Here is a 24,746-nt window from a genome sequence, read left to right as displayed (position 1 = left end):
TAGCAAGCTCGATCTGTCCAGACTATGGCTTTGAGCCTTCAATAAAACCATAAATAGAAACAAATCATAAAGCCTCGATCTCTGAAATTCAGTTTACAACGGCAATCTCAACGCTTTCACTGGTAGCATGACGCATTCTTGCATTTGTGGGATGCCCTGAAATGGTAACACTACTCAACTGCCCCGAAATTCTTTCTAAGAGCTTACGATATTTTTTGTGTTCAAAAGGCAACATAAAATTATGAATTTTGATCAGCGCAGAAATAAAAATGTAACCGCTCTAACGGGCCTTTTAAATGAAATTTTAACGACTCTGAAGGAAGGTTTGATGAAGAACGGCTTCGGATCAATTATTTACGGCTTTCGTCGCAAGTGAACTTGCGAATTGAATTGTCAACGCACGCAGTACAATCAACATCTCATGTTTAGCTAGGTTTTCGCAAAGTGGCAAGCAGGTTTACAGTGTGCAAACCAAGCTTCTGGGACCTCACAGTGAGCACAAATTTTCTGTTACGGCGGCTCTGTTGACCATTTGCGTTCCTTTTAAAATCTAACAGGTGCCTGCAACAGCGAGATGTGTTTGTATTCCTGCGTATAAGGTCGCTTACGAACCCTAAAGCTTTAATGGCAATAAATGAAGTTGTGTTGTTGCAGATGTAGTAAAACATTTCCTTTTTATTTCTCGTTGCGAATCAGCGCAACGGGTTCCCGGTAACTACTTTGTTTTGTAAACTGAATATCGCCTTTGTCTTGCCATTATAATTCTTGAGGATTGGTTAAAAAATTAAATTCTGTGCATTTAGTTTTTCTTCGGGAAGAGGGGGGGCGGGTCCTGCCAACATTGCAAGAGCAGCGAGAAGAGAACGCATGCAACGCGAAAAGCCAAACTATGGTTATCAGTATTACTTACAATCGAAACTACCTAGGCGTCGTGTTCTGTAGCGGTGAAAAAGCAGTACGTATTTTTAAAACTGATTAACCCCCATTTGGTCCGGGATTATCCAGGAATTGTGGCTCGCCTTTTTCAAAATTGTATTGAAAGCAAGCATTGTGGGAAAAATTAAAAAAAAAAACAGCGAGTCATGGCACACACCCCTCCCACATGTGGGCAACAACGTGCAATATATTACGCGTTTTCTCCTCTTTCTTTAAACTTAGGTCCACCTTAATGACCATATTAGGCATTTGGTTATGCTGAGTGAGACACGTGTCTGGAAAAGGTGATTCATGTCGGATTTGAAAATGATATCTATGAACATGACACACGAAATGCCACATGACAGACGCAAACTCACAACTGCTTAATTTTACCGAAGAATCCCCCTAAATACTCTTTGCGCATCCATAGAAACGTAATTTAAATAATACGTAAAATTAGCAACTCGATACAGTTGAATAAATGTTTGTTCCTTCTCCTCAGTATAAACAACGACTGTCCAAAAATGGTATTTTAGAAAAGGTACGGGAAGGACACGATCACACAGGCGCTTGCGGGTGTAAAATACGTGTCCGGTAATGTATGGGCGATAGCGCACGGGTCGTGTGCAGTGTAAATGTTTTTGTTTGTTTCTACTTTCTATAAGGACACAGCACAATTTTACAAGGGTGTGGAATTTGCCCGCGTATGCACAGGTCTTGTCGCTTCTTACACATTTCGCGTACTACTTTCTATAAGGACACAGCACAATTTTACAAGAGTGTGGAATTTGCCCGCGTATGCACAGGTCTTGTCGCTTCTTACACGTTTCGCGTACTAAACTTTTATCCTTTAAATTATCTCCACGCCACCTTCAAAAAGCACCCTTCGACGTTCCCGAAACGGCAGACGACTGCACTCAACAATGAGAAAAGTGCAATGTGTGAAAGCAATGTTTATAACACGTTTCACACTCAAGCGGTGACCAGGGCGAAGATGTTTCGTGGAATTAAACCAGCGCATTAACCCGCAACGGCCGCTGATTATTGCGTTTCTAGAAGAAATGCGCAAGCAGAGGTAACTATGTCATTGCTTACTGCCAAACGAGCACACATATTGGTTGTTTTGTCGGGTGCAGCGCGCGTCTTGCGCCACACGCAACGTGAAAAAGCAGACGACGCGAGAGCGCCATCCACACTAGGAGCGGTTCGTCCCGCCGCCGCCAGGGGCCGACTGTGTTCGCGCTCGGGGCGAATAGTAGACTGCTTCCACGAAAACAAAATTCGCGCCATGGAATCGTCGACGCCGAGTCCCGTAAGCGCAGCGCCCCCTTGTTAGGTTTCCAAGAGCTCGTAATGTAGGTTCATGCTGCTTCGGCTAGACGGCGCCACTTACCTGGGCGATACTTGGCCGCAATGGTTTTTATCAAAGGCGCGAAAACAACGAAAGCGATGCTGCTTTCTCGAATAGCGATAGATCAAATGCAATCTTGGTCACTAGATAGTGGGGAGTTTTGTACTAACGTTGCTGCGACCTTTGATGCTTTAAAACATGATAAAAAGCAACAGTACTAGTTAAAAATATAAATTGTTGGTGAGCACCTCTATCGTGATGATGGTGGGCGAGGGCCTCTGTACACCGAGTGTCGCCGGAAAAAGAAAAAACACAAAGCCGACTCTTTTCTTGCCTGTTATAAAAATGCGAGCACTCTTCAATCATAAAGTTTTCGCCCCCCAGAGTTGCATTTAAAAATAGTTGTGATATCGTGAAACCTTTCAGTGCGGGTGTTCCGCGCAATGTTCCAAACATTACCGAATGTGCGTGTGCTGAAATAAGGGGGTTTAAACATCTGTAATATCTAATTTCCGAAGCTCCGAGCACGGGGAAACGAAATACAATGCTTTCGGGCCACGAAGTGTCACTGAATACTACCCTGCATTAATGTAGCGTTCGCTCTCCTCGAGTCCGCGCTTTCATCAGTTGTTGTATACTGCAATCTATGTATTGCTTGTATTTATTTTATTCTTTTATTTACAGGTACACTCGCCGCCGAAGCATTACAGAGGAGAAGGGGTTTGAATTCATGAAAAAGAAATGAATACAGTTGAAATGAAGCAGAACTACGAAAATAACGATATCTGTTACGGCGAAGATGTGTACAGATCTGTTGGGGATAACACTATAAAGACTGCAGGTATTAACAACGGAGGGCTCAACCTTGAAGACGACTGCGTGTTCAGCGTCTACAAAAATGTCAAGATGCCTCCGAGAAGCAGAGCTGAAAAAAAAAAACGTGGACATGATAACACGGAGAGAGAGCTTTAATGAAGTCGTGGGATGTTGGCCGAGCTAAGGTGACAAGCTTGCTACGCCAAACTAATGTGGTGGCAATGAGAAGAAAGAATGTGATGTAAAAAGAAGTTAATGCGCAGTGTCTCGTTCATTCGTTTATGGTTCTCTGTGAATTAAGGAAGGAAGTAATTGAAAGCGATGAATTTATCTGATAGTGTCAGTGACGCGGGTATTTGGGTATTTATTTTTGTCGTTTGTCTATTTTTTTTTTCTAATGGTTGGCGCTAAGCGGAACAGGATCCCCATTGGTGGTGAACCGGTCCGAACTGCCACTTGTCAGGGTGTCCGACGTGGCTGTCTTTGAATCCACTCGTGCTCCACTCGAAGACGGGCTGCGTCCCCCAGGTTGGCCCGCTGATTCCGATGAACTCCAGCGACTTGAACAGCGTGTAGTTGGTCAACTGTGCAATAAAATAATGTGCCGTAGTTTTGGGGTTCCGTGAAATGGCAAGCCATCATCCCGCAATATAATGACGCAGCTTCGAATCCATCAATTCTATTTTTGAAAGACATTGAGCACGCATGAAGCACGCACTAAAAAAAATGTCCGTGGCGTAGCACGTTGAAAGTTATTCCGCTTGACACTCGCGGCAGTTGAATGTCTTTAAATACTTCACTAGATGTATTAAGAAATCAAATAACAATTTCATGAAAAAACACCGCCTTGTGTATAGACCTTGAACACTGCTTTACTGAATGAGTGAAGGTACAGAACAATGAACGTTAATTATATCACGCGTAATTGCCAAATGGATTCCAGCTGTCCTTGGTAATTTTTTTCCCTGAGAACCTGCACCTGTAACAACGAGCTGATCACACAAACGGGAGATTCGTTTTGTATATCTGCAAGCCTCGTAACATCATTTATGAGGTTGGGACATAGCGGGTATACATGTAAAATCATTAGTATCGGTTGCGTACAGGGCTGGTCAAATCTGTAAAAATATTAGAAACATCACCAATACTATACAGTAGAAAACAGCTGCAATGTTTACTGAAGAAGCACAGCCACCTTATGTAATGTACATCATTTTCCGAGTCCAATTTAAAGCAACCAAAGACTATTTGACGCCATTTATATCCTGGTAATTCTGCGAAAACGGGAGTGTGTTTACTAATGCTGTAAATCTTGCTAGGAACTGTAAAATGTAAGCCACTGATGTCTGTCATAGGCCATTCGATTGGTCTGTATATCAAAACCAATCGGCATGCATCGTACGGGTTAAAGCCGCACAATGACGAGAAGAGAAAGCGTACTACCCAAAAGCTATCATTTAACGGCAAAGTGAGGTTTATACCGTTTTCCTTTCGCCCTGTCTTTCGTTAAAACGAAATGCCCTCCAGTCCTGCGTGTGCCAACAACTCTAACGCTATTGCGCGAGGAACGTACAGCCCTCATGTTAAATCATAAATGTTGTTAGCTTTCGCATTACGATGAACCTCTGCTCTATGCAAACATACCGTCCCTGCACTTGACTCATGGGCGATGCCGCGTTTAAGAGCAACTTACCTTCATATCAATGCCCCCGACAGATCTGGGGTACATGTTGGGCACGTCGTACTTGCCGTGTGGATCAAGCAAATCGTACCGCGATGATATGGCGTACACGGCGTTGTATGGCGGCGTGCAGTTGCAGCGAGACAGAGGATCGTGGGTGTAGTCGTTATACCTTAAAAAAAGTTACGATACAAGACAACGTAAGTATAGTACGCACCAGTGGTGCACTACGTTTAGTCACTTCGCACACAAAGAAGTTGTCCACGTCCTTGCACACTCCTTTGAAATTATGTGTAAAATGTGAGAGAATTTGCTCGGAGTGTGAACCGCACCTTGGCGTCACCCCGAGTTTCGTGCGAATGTAGCGCGATCGATCTGGGGCACATCGGACGTCACTAATGACGTCAACAGGCAAGCGGGATAACAGAGATTACTCGCTTAATATTTTCGTCTTCCATCTTCTACAGAGCTGAACAAAACAGATCGAAAGAGGGAACCGTGTTCCTACTATCGGCTTACAGAAACGCGCCCCATCCAAATAAATGTGCGTTTCATTTCATATCGTGTTTGCAGATGCTACTTTTGTTTAACCAGATTAAGAGCGTAGAAAACTACGCACTGCCCACAACGTCTTCACGAGAAGTTTCAAAGCATCTGTCAAGAAAAACACCTCCTCCCTCCTTTACACCAGGGAAGAGGGGATAAGTACTACACGTAATACTATAATTGGATAGAGTCTAGCGCAGCCATCAGAGGGGGCATTAAGCCCTTCATCCATCCATAATGGCATGGCAACTTAGATTTTACGTAGAGTTTACAGAAATACCGGGTTAAATAACTGAAAAGAAAGCAACATACTTCAAGATCCGTGCATACCTCATGAGCGCCATCATAGAGTCCATGTCGTGAACCTTGACGTGGTCTCTCCTAAATATATTTGCGCGGGGCGCTCTCTCGTAGCTGTAATAGTCTCCGTACTTTTCCACGAGCTCCGGCTGGCAGCTAATGTTGAAGATGTCCTCGAAGTAACTGCAAAACGAAATTGATCTTTTTCATACCCTACATCACATACCCTCATGGCCTCCCGATCCCCTGTAAACAAAATGGCGGCAGCAAAGACCAAAAAACAGTTTCCCTTTGAAAAAATGCGGAAAATTTTATGGGTGCTCAAAACCTCTCACGTTAATTTTGGGAGGAATTGCGCTAACATCAGGGATTCCAACTGCGCACTCCAAATGGCAATGCAGAACGAAGCTATTCGAGCTTCAAACTGCCATCCGTTCGGTGATATGTTGCCTCTCGGAGACGAGTGCATACTTTGTATTCATGTCAGCATGTTTAATGTCAATTTACTGTGCAGTTTTAACAGCATTACGACCGTTACACTAACTGAGGCGAAGATAATTATAATTTCTACCTGTCTCTTTCGCAACAACAGGGTGAACACGCCGCGCAAATCATACAAGAAGCGACAATGACTGTTTCAGTTGATACATCTACTCAGAGCAGCCAAGCAGTTGCGTAATAACAACCAAACCTTCCTTTGAAAATTAGTCCTTGTATCATTGCAAAAGTCTGCTGCTCGCACACGGCGATTCCAAGGATAACTGCAAAAGTAACTTACGCAACGTTGTAGCTGGGCCAGTACTCGTTCTTTCGAAGAACGTCGCTAACGTCCTTTTGCCTCGTTATTCCACTGCAGAAAACGCCGTAAACACGCAGACTGTGAATGGATTCTAACAACAAGTATACATTCCCAACGAGACATCTTCAGGGTTTGAGCTTACGGCATTTGTTCCAGGATCCAGAGTGTGTCGTTCACAATCGGTGATCCAGGGGTGAACAGCTTGTAATCAAGAACCATCCACTGGTTGTTGTAGCTGCGGAAACACGGATATTACAAACTATTAAAAACAGGTCACTGACCAAGTAAAACATTATTGTTATTATTATAATCTGTTATTTACAAGGGGTGACTCGAGGTCTAGTCGGGGACGGCGCAGGCGGTAAAGGAGGTGAGAGCGTCTACGTCCTCTCGCGTACATGTGAAAGTCCACAGCAACATGACAGTCTCCTTTAAATGCGGCCGGCCCAGATGACGTGATGCCCACTCCTGAAGGGTCTTGATGTTCGGTGGAAGATGGGTTCTTCTCTCCTCCGCGAGCCCCGTGCACTCCAGCAGCATGGGGTATACGTTTCGAGAGCGCTGCGGCTCTTTTGTTCACAATCCGCATTACTCCGCAATCCGCAATTCGCATACAATTACTGTAATTGTATTGTTTACGTCACAAGGAAACTCAGAGGCAGACACTGTGAATTCAGTGCGTAAATGTAAACAAATGCTTAGGGAGAATCTATTTAGAAGACTGCCACCGCTGTTGTCCAGTTGCTGCTACTCTCAGAAGACAAAAAAAAAAACACTGACGTTTACTATACTCCCTAATGCGAAATTTGTGTGCAACGCGAACTGCTTTATTCTAGGTCGTGGCGCACACCGATGATTACTATGCTCTTTAATGCGAAACTGATGCGCAGCACGAACTGCTGTCTGCCGGTAATGGCGCATATCTGCTGAGTCTCAGGAAGTGGCCGCGTGATCAACGAACGCACGGCGGCGCACGCTACTCGGCCGTTATATCGCAGTGCATCGCCGCGGCTGGCGATCATGTTGTTGCAAATCGTGTTTGAACCTCCCGCGCAAATGAAACGTGGCTCGGATGAGCCACGAACGGAGGAGCAGCGTCTGGCGAAAGTTTGATGGGGAGAATGCTCCTCTGAAACTGAAGTGACGAAGATGACTGAAGTGAGACACTGAAAGTTACGACGACATACAAGCGCGTGCCGCCCTCCCCATCAAACTTTGGCCATATTTCTCTCTGTTTTTCTCTTTCTTTCTTCGCTCCCTCGGTTACAAAGCCGTCTCCGTCGTCAAACCACAGTAGCGACCGCCAAAAGACTGTGCACCAAAAAAGTACTTGCAGTTTTGTTCTCCAATGATTAGATAGCCATGCGGAACATATCCTCTGCCTTTGGAAAAATTCGGGTCGTTGCCTCTCCCTCTCTCTGACAATGTGCTTGAAAGTGCGAGTGCTTGAGAACTCGTATGTGCGTCGCACGCGCCCGCTTGCGTGCGTGCGTGCGCTCCGCGTGGTGTGCTGTTTTAGAACGCACTTGTTGTTGGAGTCCAGAAAAGCAACCAACCAGTCCCGTCTTTGAATCCTGCCTTAGTAGGCAAAGAATACTTCATATAAAAAAGCTGTAAGCACTATACGCAAAAGCTAAAAAGCGGGATGGCAAAACTTTCGCGCAAGTTTTGAGTTTCGGAAGGCGGATTCGGGAATGAGGTGAGGCTTTTAAAGTTAAGTCATCGGGAGAACGACTGATCAATTGACTCCTCTATTTGTTGACGAAGACCTCACTCTCTGAATTATTTATTTGATTAGCTATATTATAAGTCTTTTGTCAACTTTTATCAATGCACATCAACTTTTATGCGAACACCCTGTATTAAAGGGACACTGAAGTGAATTTGTCAAGCTCCCGTTTTTGCTTGCACTGCGTAGACTGGCTCAAATTAGCACACTTTTCATCGTTTATCCGGTTGACAAATCGGTAATTATTTTACAAAGCGCGAAAGAAGAAAAACTACCATGCGCGGTTTGTGGCGGCCGCACCAACTAAGGCTGTGACGTTGAGAGGAGGGGCGCCGTGATTGGACGATGCCCAAGATTAGCAATCACACAAGTTTCGGTTTCGGTTTCGGTTTTGTAAAACATAACCAATGGCGTTGTTGGATGGGCATTCTCAATATCTCAGTAAATTATCGTACCGCGCTTCTGCCATGTTGTCGGCTGTAAAATGCACAAGATAAGCCTCCCAGGACGGCTTGTAGTCGTAGCATTCACTAGCCGAGACCTACGCAGTGCATGAACGCCCTCCGCGTACCCGCAGACGCCCAAATGTCATGCGCTTTTCCCCCATATTTGGAGCTTGCCTCCCTCATGCCTGTATCGTAAAAAGCGTGTTCGCACCAGGCCAAGGGTCTGTTCATTCTGGCCTGTGCCCTGCTGTGCCCACTGCCTGCAAGCAGTCGGTGCTTATGGCAACAGCACGTACGAGAACTCGCTAGAGCGCCAGTGCCAGCCTGCGCGCGTTTTGTGAACTAGTTCGTGTAGCCATGAACGTTGCGGCCCAAAAAAAAGGTGAACTCAATATAGAAAACATCGGCGGAAAACAAAAAAGTTAACTTACAAAAAAAAAAAAAAAGCCCGTACCCGCGGGGAATTTGAACTCGTGTCTTGCAAAACACTTGCGGTGACATACCTAGGGCCTCAGACAACTAAGCCACGGAGCGGGACGCGAAGGAATGGCTAATATAGGGTATATATTGTACAACCGGTTTACACTTTTATTTAGTTTTGGCATTTCAAGCAGCTTAGGTGACTATTTGTTGTACTGCGCTCGTGCAGTAAGCGTCGCCCGAGTTTCCACAGTAGCTCACGTCTGGCAATTGCATTTCGTAGACGGAAAAGCGTTCGCAGATGCGTAGTCATGCTGCTGACCGCTGTGCTTGTTCGCCCAGCGCAAAAAAGTGCTTCCCGCGCCCTAGTTTTACGCTGTACGGTAAAAATATCAGTTGATTTTATTTCCTTACTACCTATATTGACTTCGCTGACTCTTCTCCCGCCTTCAAGAGGCCTTATATTTTCCTACTGGCGTACCAGTCAGCGAAGCGTCGCATGTGCGCTTGTGCAGCACTTGTGTGAAGCGACCTTGACTTGGAGCTAGATACAGTGTACAAACTAACCAAGTAAAGAAAGGCACATTCTTCCATTCACAAACGTGTCCTGGTTTCAACTGAGCGAACGAATTGCGACGACCCGTCGGCGGCCGGCGGACGAAACGCTGGGCCGACTGACTCTGTCGGCCGGGGAGCCGTGCAGTAGCGCAGCCGTGGCGCAGCCAATTGCCAGCTCATCCCCTCCTGACGTCACACGAAAACCCACAGAAAATGGGCGAGCGTAAACAGAGGAGGACAGCATTTTCGAATTAGTTTTTCTACTAAATAAAATCGCGTAAACGCGCCTAGAGTGGTCGAAACATGGCCTGGGGACTCCGGACTACAATTTGCGCTAGTAATCCCGCAATGTTTACATATCACTTCAGTGTCCCTTTAAGAATGCAGCATTCCCGGCACTAACGGCTAACGCGGTAACCAAAATCATGATAGATTACAATGAAGGATGGCCGGACGTTGGTCATACAATCGGGGCCATATAAGCCTAAAATGCCTTCTCACATTTTTCAGTTCTGATGGCATAACTAAAAAAGTGATCGTTATCAGCCTTCTCGTGTTATAGCTCTAATTGCCAGGTGAAACGTCATGTGCTCACAGTACTTACGTTCCGCTATTTTTCTGCCCAAATATGGTCACCCACTCGGAACCCGTCGTGGCCAGGCGGTTTGCAACCATTGCACGAACCCATGTAAAGGGCGCAGCGTCTGGTCTCAGCAGCAGATACAGATCAGGATTGCTGTTTTCTATCGACGTCTCGGTGATGACCTGCGCAAGTTACGCGTAGTCGAAACTCCTGTCAACCGACCTCAACATCCGTGTCGACTTCTTGTCGTTAATAATTACGCGGACTTTCGTTTGCGCAGTTCAGCCGTTCCTGCGGCGTCACCAAACTCCGGGTCATTCTTACCAGTCCCGTGGAGGTCAAATAGAAGTCGTCCAAGGAAACCAGTTTCCCAGCATATGATGACATGGTTATCGTTTGACCAGGAATTACACCGTCTGGAAAACAAGGGGGAAATCATGTATGTATCGGTAAGCGTGCATACATCGCACAGGTTACGCGATGCCCACCACGCTTTTCTCCACGTTGTAAGATATGCCTGTATGTCACCGTTTAAATCATCGGTGCCCGCATCAGACATACGAAAGGTTCCAGACGATTCAGAGATGATAGCGAGGTGGCTCATATTAGTGGTTGCTCACGTACCCATATCCGGTTGAGGGTCCTACGGCGATCGTCATCATCATCAGCCTGTCTACGCCCACAGCAGGGCAAAGGCCTCTCCCATTCATCTACAATTACCCCGGTCCTGTGCTGTGACCAATTTATCCCAGCAAACTTCTTGACCTCATCTGCCCATCTAACTTCCTGCAGCCCCCTGCTACGCTTGCCTTCTCTAGGGATCCACTGTTACCCTTAACGACCAATGGTTATCTTGCCTTCGCATTACATGCCCTGCCCACGTCCATTTCTTCTTCTTAATTTCTACTAATATGTCCTTCACACGCGTTTGTTCCCTGGCCCACTCCGCTCTCTTCTTGTGCCTTAATGTTCCACCTATCATCTTCCGTTCCATTTCTCGCTCTTAGCTAGACTCACAGTTTCTGCGCTGTAGGGGAGTACCGGTAAGATGCAGCTGTCATACGCTTTCTTCTTGAGGGACAATGGTAGGCTGCCATTGATTATCTGAGAATGCCTGCCGAATGCACTCTGCCCCCCCCCCCCCCCGCCATTCTTATCCTTCTAATTATCTTTGCCGCATGGTTGGGATCAGGGGTCACAACTTGGCCTAAGTAGATATATTCGCTTACCACTTCCACTGCCTCACCACCTATCTCAAAACGCTGTGCTGTCCCGAGGTTATTGATCATTACTTTAGTTTTCTGCATATTAATTTTCAGGCCCACGGTTCTACTCTGTTCGCCCAGTGCGGAAAGCATGCTTTGCAATTCGTCCCCCGAGTTACTTAGCAAGGCAACGCCATCAGCAAATCTGAGGTGCCTTATGCTATATGACCACATCAAAGCCGGGAGCGAGAAAACCACCCTATATTTCTAAAGCCATTTTGTGTCAGCTTCTATTCGTGTGCTTGAAGACTACTTGCAATCACGCCTTCACGTTAGCTTACGAGTACTAGCCAAACGATGCGCTGATACAACTGAAGGAGTCGCAGAATCTCGACTTGATAATGCGTTGTGCAGCAGGGCTTAGCCTGGGAGCTTTGATCTAATATGCCAGAATCCTTTATAATCTGCATCGATCTCACTAGCCAAAATATCAAATCAGCCCCTGAGGGCTTAAATGCACTTTTTAATGGATATAAATAAATTCTAAAAATCAACGCCATGTCTGTATGTGCGCTAGGCACTATTATATTTGAATATTTCTGACTAGTGTCGTGGAAAGTTTAAAGTTGCGCCAGTTTTAGGTGACGTCTTGATATACACACCGTGCCATTGGCATACTGCAAAACTTTTACTTATTTTTTTTAAATGTGTGGCCTACTTCGCACCAAGATCCCGTATTTTTTTTTAAGATATTGAACGCTTACATCAAGGGCCTGTAACTGCGAAGACTATTTTTGGACCATGGGCTTGCCCTCAAAGCAGCGTCAGGCTCTAAAAAGTTTGTTTTCTTAATTGGAGAACATTGGTCACATTTTAAAATTGTGAATCCTGTAACGCGATCTGAAAAATAGTTTGTCAAGCACGTAAAGCCACACGAGTGTTTTTTTTTTTTTCGGCCCACATCTTTCTAGGGCTCGCTTTCCCTACATCCTCGACCCCTAGCAGAGAAGCATGTAGGCGTTTGCAAACGCCGGCAAAACTCTCTGCTTTTTCAATAAAGAGCCTTCTCTCTCTTTTTTAGTGGCTAGTGCAGCTCTACTTATAACCTAATTTTTGGACGCACCTGGACCCGTCACGGAAGGTTTGTAGTGCCACGGAAAGACGTATTTCTTCTGAATCCTCAGCATGCTGCGGTACAGAAACCAGGCGTCGTGAGCTATGTAAATGTCGTCGTTCTCTCCCACGATTTTCACAAGCGCGGAGCAGGCAGGTGTTTGGCTGAGAGAGCGCTGGTCCGATGTTCGCCTGAGGGCGGGCTCGAGATCAAGAAAATCACCCACCAGGCTGAACATGCTGGAAAAGAACGTCGATTGGGAGAATAAGCGTACGAGGAAGATTTAGGAGCTGGCAGTAGAAAATTACAGTTCATTTCAGTTCAACCTAAATGCAAAAAAAGGCCTTATAATCGTGATAAAAGTCGGCGCTCGCGCGGCCGATGAAAACTCGCTTGCACTAAGTCGTCAACAGAATACAGATTGCTGACGAGTAAAGCGCAAAAAATAACGTAAGGGACGAAGAGGCATTTTTTTGCGGTTTAATCGCCAGCAATGCAAAACCAACCTGCCCAGGAGTCCGCATTAATCAGAATAGAGATACTGCAACATGCAGTGCAATTGCACTGCACATATACACCTCTGGCTACACTTTGTGGCAAATTTCCTGGACAATGATAACCTTATTAAGCGTCGCTTGAACCCCAAAGCTTCTGCAGGTTAATCACGAGTGGGACAACCTAGACCATGTTCAACACGCCCTCAATCCATTTATCCATCCGTCCGTCCGTCCGTCGGTCCGTCCGTCCATCCGTCCGTCCGTCTGTCTGTCTGTCTGTCTGTCTGTCTGTCTGTCTGTCTGTCTGTCTGTCTGTCTGTCTGTCTGTCTCCCGTCCGTCCATCCGTCCGTCTGTCGTAATGAGGACTGTAGCCAGTGACAAGGACATACAGTGGCTTTCCAAGAAGGAAGAGTAAGCCAGCTCATTTCCGGGAAAGGGGGCGGGGGGTTGGTGCTCGCCGTGAAGCCATAATCACCATCAGTTTCAGCATACCATGCAGGCTCTGCGATGTGACGGCGCAACCAAAGCCAGCGGCACCACGAAGCTTGTTCCATATCATAAAATACTGCCATCCGTGTCAATTGTTTTTGTCAAGCGCGGCTCGAAGCTCAACTTAAGTTACCCACCCATACATTCTTATCGAAGAATAAAATCATATAGTTTTGGTGGGGGTCAGGATCCCCGGGGGCTCCTTTGCCCTGGAACTACTGAGTCGCACACTGCGTCGATAAGGTATCAATCCAACGATCAGGAACCTACGCTTCCTGTGATACCTATAATCTGCTCGGTGCGGCCTGCCAACGTGATCCGTCCAGCTTAATTGAGCGGCTCAATTCCTGCAAATTGAGTATGACTGAATTGAGTATGCAAATTGAGTATGAATTGAGTATGACTCAATTCCTGCAAAATGATGAACAGTCATAACAACAGGGACAACAATATCAAGCTCAACAACGCCATTTTTTACTTGACGGGAGTTGTAAACTTGTAGAATCGGACCCACAAAGTCAGCAGTCGCATGTGGTCGCATTACAAAAGTAGCTTTGCAGAGGTATTCGGATTCATCGCAGACCGGAAACTGTGCGTTGAACAGCGTTTGCGCGAGCTCGCACTCATGACAGGCGAAACCTTGATTGACTTCGTAGATCGAATACACTCTAAGAAATCACCGCAGCTGTGCATCACCTTGTGCTCAACGCCCCAGAACGAGAAATCAGCGTGACGAAATGTGCGAATTTGGAGAATGGCGAGGTTCAGCATGCGATTACAGTTAAAGGGACCCTGGAACACTTTCTTGATAAGCGCTTTCACTCTTTCCTTCGCGTCTGGAACCACTGAGAAAGCTACAGTTATCGCCAGCACGGAGCCGCACTGCGTGATTTGCACGTCGCACCAGATACGCCCTCCATTTCTGCTTTGTTTTTGCAGCTTTTGTTTTAAGTTGCTATCGAAAAGCATTCATTGCTGCAACTGAAGGAAAACCGGCCAAGGGACGCTACATGGCCTTAGTGACGTAATTCTAGCTGTCGAAGAGCCCCAAGACAGGGAACGAAAGAAAAATCTTTTGAGCGAGTTTCTAAGTTATCTGATGGGCATAGAGCACTAATGTTTGGCTGAAGTACAGCCGCTAAAAGGCTTGTCTATAACACAGCGTTCGTACTCTCAGCCCTATCCTGCCCCGCCGGAGCGGGATTTGAATAAAACTACTGCGGAATTCTGAAGTCTTAGCCCTTCGCTTTTGCCTCCGACATGTTTGGAACGAGTATGTTTCGGCAGTTTTCGGATGTAGCTGGTTGAAGCTGAAATCGCTGTTATAGACAAGCGTTTTACCGGCTGTACTTTGCGACCACCTAATCTAAGTACTGGGTGTGTTGGGTGACTACGTTCTGCAAGCATTTAAGATTTCAAAAAAAGTTGAAAGAAGTGTTGCCATCGCTGGGATGACAGAACCATCGCTGGGACGACAGCGGAAGGCGTGCATGTGCGCTTTTGATCCAGCGATAGTTCTATTTTTAACTCTAATCGCATAATAATCCTCATCATTCGTCAAATTCGCGTATTTGGTCACGCTCATTGGTCGTTTTGGGGGCGTTGTGGGGATGCCCATCTGCGGTGATTTCTTAGAGAGTACGTCGTCGATTTGTAAGAAGGTGAACAATACGATAAGCGAAATAAAGAAAAAAAATCGTCTATACATTTGTAATGGTATACACGACAACGCATTCAAAATGGCCATCGCCAGTAACACTCTAACCGCTGATGGTTTCAAACTATTCCTGATTTACTTTCGATAAGAAAAACGTTCTTCCTATATTAAATGTACTTACAATGCCCTCGTAATATTGACAAGGTCGTGGGAGGTATCTAGGGTGGCGTTCTCGAATGCGTCGCTCAGTCCAAGAAGTTGCCGCATCTGTAGATGAACCTGATAGAACGAAGAGGGTAACTGTAATCATGAAATACTGCTCCGCGTGAATGTATATATTCTACGGTAACACAAAACACTGCAATGACAGTTATGCTAAATTTGTTGTAAATGATAATGATTCCGCATTGCAATAAGAGTCATTGCGAAATATATTATTACCGAAAACTAAAATTCATTGCCATTACCTCTGAATTTTTTGTTTCATTGGGCGTGGTGTTAAAAGTACATAGCTGTAGTGGGCCAAGATTGCTGCATTAGAAAGCCGAGGACCAAGCTACATAGCTGGAAATATCGATATGCGGAATGTTCGAACCCGTAGAACTACACACGCCTAGGAACTTTTAGCATGTCTTCCACAATTCTTAATTTGACTGCTAAAACCGCAGTTATTAAGACTATGGCAAAGTCTAGACTAGGATATTTTTTCTGGTTTACTTTGGCTTTTTATTTCCATGAGTGAAACTTAAGCGCAAAAATTTACAGGGACGAGAAAGGGAACGGCACAGGCGCCTGTGCCGTTCCCTTTCTCGTCCCTGTAAATTTTTGCGCTTAAGTTTCACTCATGGAAATTGTTCACCAACTAGCTCGTCTCTCCATTTTGCTTTGGCTTTTTACTAGTAGTTCTAAGCTTCAATGAAAAGGTCGCTAAACACAATGTACAGCCATTTTTCTGCTGTTTATATCGTAATAGAGAGCTAATAACTGTCATTCCTGTCATTTTTACACTTGGAGTTTCAACACATCTGTGCGTCTAATTTTTCAGTAAACAAAGTAATCATAAACTGTACTTTTCAGACAGTTTCCGAAGCGTTTCGCACGAATAAACTACGCGATTTGCTGTGCCGGTCTGCCCGATGCTCTGTCTCTCCGGACTCAGGATAATTTTCTAGATAACTTCTTCGGCCCATTAAACATTGGGTGCTATCTACAAAAATTTCCTTAGTTGTGAGCGACAATACGTCAGGCAGACGGAAAGATCGATGCTTGACCAATAGGTTAAAGAAACATATTGAAAATTTAGGATTCCTCTTTTTGACAAAGGGATTGTTTTCAAGAAATCTGCCGACCGCATCACGCGAGAAATAATTGAAGCCGAGCTGATAAAGAGGCTGGGCTCCGCATGTTTGTGCTCCCCTCTGTTGCCCTCTAAAAGAAACCGCATTTTTTTCCCCATCATGCGCCGCTAAAATCTGAATAGTACATACAGTTTTATATATTTGTGTTTAATATTTCTGTTGGTTCGGCCCTCGTGTTGATCAGACTGCTCAGATAACTCCTAAAAATATGGTCGCGTATCTGCTCCTTTCGTTGCAAATGTCGTCGAAAGACCATAGTCGACTGGCGCCGCTGCTAAATAAAGTCCTCCTTTCTTTTTCCCGCTCACCTTTCATGCTGATCCTCTCCCGCCTAGTCTCCCCCAAGATAACACTCTAGAGGTTTGCTCAAGTCAATTTAAATTTACCGCGTTCTACTGCTCTAAGTCGGGGGTCATGGGGCCAGCGCTGCCGTACGGCGGAGACGCGCGTGAATTGAGGCACCCTACTACAACGTCTACAGAACCCCGTTGCCCTACTCCAGGAGCGTTATAAGGGGAACGGGGTTCCCATCTAGTGGAACCTTTCGTTGTTACTGCCGTTTGATTTCTTAAATGCCGCCAGGAGGTCGCGCTGGCAACAGTAGGCGACGGTTTTCTGCCGTTGATGTAGTATTTCATTTGCTACCGCAAAAACCAAGCATCCATGAATTTTTTAACAAACGAACACTGCAAATATCACTTAAGTATTGATTTGCTGACTTATACTCGTGTATTGTTTTTTTTTTCTTGCTCAACAATATTGAAAAGTATGACCACTGACACGGTACTTAGACGTTTAGATTTGGCAGTTAGTATAAAATATATTCCGCAGCTTTCCTTTCACGTTGCCTGGGTGGCTGAATGAGTCACAGACAGACGGACAGACAGAGAGAGAGACAGACATACACAGAGACTAAAATTTCTGCGTTTAAGTTGTCCAAGAAGGACTACCATCTTTAAAAGCTTTTCAGCAATACATTTGGGTACAAAAGTGAAGAATTTTTGTAAGTGTGCTTCCTGACAGTGCGACTTGCAGCAGAGCCTACTTACAAAACAGTTGACTGCGTGTGCACAATTAAACAAGTCCACAACGGCATCGCGAATGCAAAGCATTAAATTCGCCACCTGCCAAAAAATGGTCTAGAAATACCTAGCATAATGCAGTCAATGCGCTTTGGCATGACATTTCGGTTTCAGCGCAGTGAAAACGTCTATCGTTTTCTTTTCATTTATAGGATCGCTCGACGTATACACTTATCTTACCATGTTCCAATATGGATCTGTGTTCCTCAACTGGGCCTCTTGATGTCGCGAGTAGTCGAGATTCTTCTGCAGGAATCCGTTGAGCTTTGCGCAGAACTCTGTCTGGTTGTCGCAGTAGTGGGCGAACATGTTTTCCCACTGATTCTCCATCAGCTGCCGCGTCAGGTGCGCTTCGAGTGCGCCCGCTGCATAGGCTTGAACGTCATCCGTTACGTTAAAATTTGATTCGATCTCCAAGTAACCCCATCTGGACAGAAAGAAAAACGGCAAGAGAAACAAGCTACAATGTGCCATTGTCCCTGATCAACCGATAAGATTTAACAAAATGGCCCCGTACTGTAAGGACGGTAAAGCTAATTAAACATCTAATCCCGAGCAATATATCTGCCCTTTGCGATTTATAAGATTTCAAGAGCGCTAAAGTGACATCCCGATACCATACCAACTAACGGCACGCAGCCAGACATTCCAAATTTCTGTACACTTTGCGCTGCTAGCCATTCGAGTGGTAAGATTTCTCACTCAATATGTTAACGTTTTGCTTTAGCTCGAATCGCGGAGCTTTGTGCCGTCTGGTAAACCTAAATTTGCTACAAATGGTTTACACATCATTCGAAACCCAACACCAGTTTGCAGATATTAGGATACGATTGAAGTTACTTTGTCCGAGCACTGAAATAAGATTCATAACATAAAATAACATCGTATTATAGTTCAGATACCCTTCTTCGGCGATAACATTTGATGCAGTGGAAATTTTTGTCGCCGCAACTTGATAAGGCGGAGGCTTCAGGCTTATTTCGAGCGACGTGTAGAGCACATTGAATTCAACCACCTATTAGAATTCTTTTGCTCAACTTACCCGGTATTTTGAATGTCGTCTTGAAAGCTAGCCCAGGCGACTGGTATAAGACCTGTAGGATTGGAAAAATCTGCCGAAGGTGGCGTCCCATCCGTGATGACGAGTCGACTGCTTCCAGGCTCTAACGTAGCATAAGCTCTATGGCACTCAGCAGCTCCCCTACTCAATGAGAGTCCCAGGAGCAGCAGCGCAGCCAGGGCGCGGTGATGTTCCATGACGTGCCAGCGCTTTGTTCTATGTGGAGTGCTCCCGTTTTTGTGAAGAAAAAACGAGCAAAAAACACATAAGAAAAATGAAGTAACTGTACGCTACGGCGCAGGATTGTCTACATCGTAATTTTAAAGCGCAGCTTTCTTTGCCTCACAATGGCGACTGGCCACACTAAAACGTACTACAGAAAAGCCAGCTTTCTCACTCGATGACGATTGTTGTGGATGAAGTGAAATATGGTTGAAACGGGAAGCTCTCTCTCGTCGAAAGCCAATGTCTTCGAAGTCTAAAGTCAAAGTCTCAAATCCAAATCATTACGCCTAAAACGCACTGCAGGAAAGCCAGCTTACACAACGGGTTTCAGCAAAGAAATATCAAGTGCTTAAAAAAAACGTTTCCCGTGGTCGGAATCGAACGTCGCGTTACCAAGCCGACGTCTATCCAAGTGCCCCATGCCGACACGGTCGAAGTAGTTTGGATTTCGGACTTTTACTTTGACTCAGGTTGCATGAAAGAAAGCTTCGCGTTTTAGCCATTTTTCTCTTGAAAAAGGGGTTTTAATTTTCTTGCCGTTGCTGGGATAACGCTAAGGTCCAACTAACGTCTTTGAAATTAACAGCCGTGCAGCTGTACCGTAAAAATATGGAGGACCAATTTTTGAGGTCATGAAGGTGGGTGTATGGGCTAGGTATTGCAGCATAATTATTGAGAAAAAACACAGTAATTACGACAAAAACGATACAACAGTGCCGCCATTTGTGAACCAAAGTCCTTATTTGACTAAGACAAATCGTCCGGGTCGAATGAGGAGAACCGGCATTCGATTCGATTTGTCCGCGCTTTGACATTACGTCTAGCAAACGGGGTGGTTACTTTGGGAGATGTGGCAATGCAGGTCCTAATTAAGTTTCAAAGTATTCCTTTTGTCTCAGTCGTCAAACATCCCGGATACAGTTACTGAAAACCGAAACAACAATATCCTACCTTTTTTATGCAATACATTCAAAGCTATATGTAGTTGTACCATGGCAAATCCCTAAATGGTGAAAAAAGTATCGTGTTTCGACTATTTAAAATGTTGCAGCCACTGTTTACTGGTGTCATCTACTGGCTCTAGGTTTCACCAAAAGGCCTCTCAAATGTTCTCTTGGACAAAACAAAATTGTCGTTTTTTCAACACCTAGTCTGCTTGTTGGAACATCCCTACCGGTTCCCGTGTTTCTTTTATTAGAATATCAAAATCCTTCGTTTCCTTCATCGAGATTCATTTACGTTTCGTAAACGCGAAAACACAACTGAGACATGTTCCGTTTAAGATACAATTCCACAAAACGACTCCTGTTTATCGAAATTCAGCTGTATTTCGTATGACAGCTACATTATGAAACTTCCTTGCGAGCAAGGTTTTTATTAAAGCAAAGCTTTCTTTGCCTCATTGATGGCGACCGTACGGGAAAATGCACTGCAGGAAAGCCAACTTTCTCCGACAATGATGATGATGATTTTGGGTGACGTGAGATATGGTTGAAGCGCCACGATCAAAGTCCAAACCGCCAACGATTAAAGTCCACGCCTCAAGAGCGTTGCATTTCCACCGTCTTTGTCGTTACACGAAGGGGCGTTTGTATTTTTTTATGTTGCGGAACTTCACCACGTCTAATTGTTATGCTGCCCTCCACTGATATGCGCCACAGTCCAGCTGCAGCTGTAGTACTCCAAACCAAAAGTTAAATGTTTTAAATCGCTATTTCTAACAGCGTGCGTGTGGCACCCCTACAGGCGTAACCAAACTCGACGTGCTCAAGTGAATGTTACAGCCGCCGTGAACAAGCTAGGTTTGAATGATCTTCCCCTATACCCTTGCTCCCATATCCCACAACAAGGTCTCTTTGCCTCCTTGCTAGGATAAAGTAATTCATTTTATAACGCAACGCTAAGTTATCTATGTATGGGTATGTCACTAACATGAAGGCTATACGGAAAACGGCACTGTGAGATTGGTGACTCACCAACGGGTAGCTGGTGAATTGGGCATAAGCACGCGAGGTGTCGCCAAAGAGAGCACAGTGCCCCAGCCTGTCATACCATTGTGATACCAAATAATGGCTCGCCGGAAAATTCACACTGTTCCAGGTTTTCAATGTAAGTTTGAGGCGCATTGGCCTCCTTCGCTGGCTGCAGGGAAATTTACCTACCGATAGCGCCTGTCCCATTGATAAGAGATAAGCTTTTATCGAAAGACAATAGCTCAGGCTATCACCGCTGTCACTTAGTCCGACATCCAGAAACACCCATGACAAGTTATCAGTCTCGATGGGCAGTCTATAGGTCGAACAGACAGCAAAATGAAAATACGACGTTAACAGTTTGCGTTGGGAGAACTGTTGCCCTGTGTGCCACATTAGGCCCACTACGCTACGATAGAAGTTCGGAAGTTCAGAAAACACGGTGCTATACAGGGTCCTTTTTTAAAGCGAACCTCTCTTTGCCTCACTCTTCGCGACCGTCAACGCCAAAATGCACTGCAGGAAAGCCAGCTTTCTCTGATGATGATGATGACCGCGGAGGAAGGGAAAGATAGTTAAACGCAAAGCTTTCTCTGGTCGAAAGTCAATGTCTTCAAAGTCCCAAATCCTGATCGTTACGCCCAAAACGCTCTGCAGGAAATCCAGCTAACACAATGGGTTTCCACAAAGACATCTCAAGCGAGTGCGCAGAGGCAACGCTTTATCCGTGGCCAATGCCCCCAAATGGGTACGTGACAAACACTTCAAGGTCACCATCATCATCACAGTTCAAACTCGGACGATAAAGAAGGAATCCCTCACAAGACTGGACTTTGGTTCAACCCGGTTTGCGATGAAAGAAAGCTTCGCGTTTCAACCATCTTTGTTGTTAGACGAAAGGGCTTCGTTTTTTTTTTGGGGGGGGGGGGGGGGGGGTGGAGGGCTTATCACCTCCTAAGTCCCTTCTTTAAACCATGCAAGCATTGACCTCGCTATCGTTTCGCATGACACGCAAAAGCGTTGTGCCATGTTGAGACCACCGACGCGAAAGCCGTATCGTGAGCTACGGACGTAAAAAAACGGCGTGTCTAACAGTTCAGTTGGCTAAGACGTGAACTGACGTCATTCTTTAAAGTTATTAGGACAGTTGCGGCAGCAGTCTGCACCGAGCATTTTAACCTAACACCCAAACACAGCGCTTTCTAACGGTCTTTGTCAGCTCATTTGTGTTACTTCGCACCACTGCACGCCCTGGTTTTCGGGCTAAAAACCGAGCATCGCTGTGTCAAGTGCCCGAAACTGTAAGCACTCTGTTAATCTGTCGCCTAAACTAGATAATCAGTGTCGCACTGCACAGGCGAAAAAACTCTGAAGGCGCTTCCGAGCTTTTCTGTACACCTTTGTAAAAAACACGTTGTAAAAGTATGTAAGCTGCAAAACTTAACAGCCTTGTTTTCTGAAAAAATATTTAAGCAATTTACCATGCCACGAAATTATGCGCAGAAAGAGCTGCCTTTTGTGTGGTATGGTTTGAAGGAGGCTTCTTGTGACAAGTCATGTTTTGACTGTATGTGCTGCTGAGCACGAGGACGCGGGTTCGATTCCCGGTCACGGCGGACGCTTTTCGGGTGGAGGCGAAAAGCAAAATTGCACGTGTGTACGAGATTTCGGCGCACGTTAAAGATTCACAGGTGGTCAAAATTAATCCGGAGCCCTCCACTACGGCACGTCTCATCGCCTGCGTTGCGTCCATGCGTTAAACCCTACAATCAATCCATGTTTTCACTGTAGAGCTTAGGGGAGTTCTACATCTGAATATTGCGTTATATTTTCCCACTTTTTGGGCCCGGGAACACGATAGTTGTGGTGTGACACTCGTAGATAACAACAGAAATATGCCAGAGCAACCACCATTTGCTTTAGGAAGGGCTGCTTGCTATATCGACGGGAGCACTAAACAAAAAGTAGACGTTTTAGAAGATAAAAAAAACGTTCGTCTTGTGCTGCTGACGAAAATTTCCCCAATCAAAATCTTTCATATTTGCCGTGCACATATCCTCGAAATCAGTGTGGGTTGTTTTCCGTGCCTTTGCTTTCAAAAGTGAGGTAATCGAAAGTGTATACACTTGATCTTCAAACTGGGGGTTTAATTTTTGTTTGCCCTGTGTTGAATTCTTGTTGTCAAGTTTGAACGTCGATTTCAGCGCGCTTTTTTTCTCGAGACCAACAAAAACTTCTTAACATTGAGCAGTGCCAATCTTTAAAAAAGCTTTGTTAGGCAACTTCGCGTGCGTTTTGTACGTGGCATGGTGCAGTTACGACATTTTTCTTTTTCTTTAAGCTTCTTACGCGTAGCAGGTGAGTGCTCACCATAAAGCTGCTAACATTAAAATAGAAGCACTTTCCCATTTTAGCGCTAAGAAGTTAACTGGACACTAGTTCTTTCACACCAAAGATAAGCGTTCGGATGCAAAGCTTTCAAGTTACAAGGGCATTATTACACTGGCTAGGCATTTAGACTTGAGTGAAGACATTCGAAGGCGGCTTACCAGTGCTGCGCAGAGGCGGATGCAAAAGCAGGCGTCGTCTTCACTCTCGGGAAACTCGATGTCTTATCGGCAGCTGTTTCCTATCGGTCCTCGAGCGCTAGACGCCGGAGGGAGGGTCGGTGAATATCCGGGCGGTTGGAGAAGTGCGTCGATCCACTTGATGCCGACGTCAGCCGATTCGTGCGCGTCCTTCATGGCAGACCATACCAATATTACATTTCAGAAAACTAGACGCCCGAAGCTTTTTCCGGCACGTGCTTACGTGTTGTGGCGATGTAGGCAAGTGTGCAAACGAAGAGGAGTCAATAGCACCCAGCGAGCATGAAAACGACAGAACTGAAAAGGCTTTTACGATAACACTAAAGGAAGTGCTTTTTTTCTGAAGGCTCTAGCTGGCTGCTTGCGGACAAGGACCTATGTGAGACACTATGTGAAATATACGCCACAGGAGGCAGCTTGTGCATGCCGTAGAAAAGGATACGCAATGAATCGAACACTTTGCAACCATCAGGAAAGAAGGCGAGAAAACGACGGTGACGTAGAAAAGAAGGTACACAAGACGGGGTGTACTGTGCACCTGATAATTTGTGCAGCTGGTCGTCTGTACAAACTGTGCAAACTGCGCAAACTGTGCCCTATCAGGTGCAAAATCTGCACCTGATTGTTAGTATTTGTCTTTGCACTTTTTTATATTTTGTGCGCGTGTGTTCGGGCACACACAGATATCAGTTCGGGTTATCGGGGTGCGTCGCACTATATATTTCAGTTTCTTTATACAGCTTTCAGTTGCTAGTCCCGCTTCGTCCTGTGTACCGTCTGATCTGTGTCGTCGTCTTTTATCGCGCCTTCTTTCGTGAGGTATCAGTACCAACTAGCCCAACTTTCCATCGTTCTGCCCTTCGTAATCGAATGCCATATTATCCATTCGGTCTGAAACGGAGGGAAAATCCGCCTGCCTGAAGCAGTGGGTTTAGCAGTTGAGATGAGTGTTTACGGACATGCCGTGAAGATGAGAAAAAAAGGTATTTAAGCATTTGTGGAGAAAATACGGGAAGGGATGAACACACGTGCGTTACCACAATAGTTAGCTTCAATGCCTAATCGAAACGTAAATATATTCCGTAGTTGAGAAAAAAATTCCGGGTCATCTCCACGAATGGGAAATATAGGGAGGGGTGAAGCATGCAGTGTATAGATGTATTCTTCGTGCCTTGTCGTTTTTTTTCAATGGAGATGAAACTGTTGAAGGGTAGAGCTATGTAGCTTTAGTGTAAACGTCTCGTGTCTTTGAAGCACCAAGTATTCTAGCGTAAGGCGTAAACGAGACGAAGCGTTCTAGCGCGAGTCGTAAACAAGTGTTCCGGAGTTTTAGTACCGTGACTAGATGAG

At 45.4% G+C, this 24,746-nt stretch overlaps 1 protein-coding gene across 2 annotated transcripts; it reads right to left on the bottom strand.

Moving 5' to 3' along the window:
• Window positions 1–3,432: 3,432 nt before the first annotated feature.
• LOC144145396 (putative phospholipase B-like 2) lies at window positions 3,433–23,769 on the bottom strand. Of its 2 annotated transcripts, none has more exons than XM_077676985.1 (12): window positions 23,358–23,769; window positions 18,593–18,826; window positions 17,731–17,977; window positions 15,292–15,389; window positions 12,476–12,705; window positions 10,472–10,563; window positions 10,169–10,329; window positions 6,554–6,646; window positions 6,391–6,462; window positions 5,643–5,795; window positions 4,779–4,938; window positions 3,433–3,669 (listed from the first exon to the last, which is right to left on the bottom strand). In XM_077676985.1, the coding sequence occupies exons 2-12, from the start codon at window positions 18,805–18,807 to the stop codon at window positions 3,493–3,495; spliced, it is 1,698 nt and encodes a 565-aa protein (XP_077533111.1). In that variant the 5' UTR covers window positions 18,808–18,826; window positions 23,358–23,769; the 3' UTR covers window positions 3,433–3,492. The 2 variants fall into 2 exon arrangements, with proteins under 2 accessions (XP_077533111.1, XP_077533110.1); XM_077676984.1 differs by having other exon boundaries at window positions 18,593–18,843; window positions 23,358–23,767.
• Between the last annotated feature and the right edge of the window lie 977 nt (window positions 23,770–24,746).

This window comes from Haemaphysalis longicornis, unplaced genomic scaffold, assembly GCF_048455015.1.
Source record: "Haemaphysalis longicornis isolate Haplotype H1 unplaced genomic scaffold, Haemaphysalis longicornis Haplotype H1 scaffold_7, whole genome shotgun sequence".
Classification (NCBI taxonomy): Eukaryota; Metazoa; Arthropoda; class Arachnida; order Ixodida; family Ixodidae; genus Haemaphysalis; species Haemaphysalis longicornis.
Note: the sequence above shows the minus strand (reverse complement) of the source record. Positions and strands in the feature narration are given on the sequence as shown.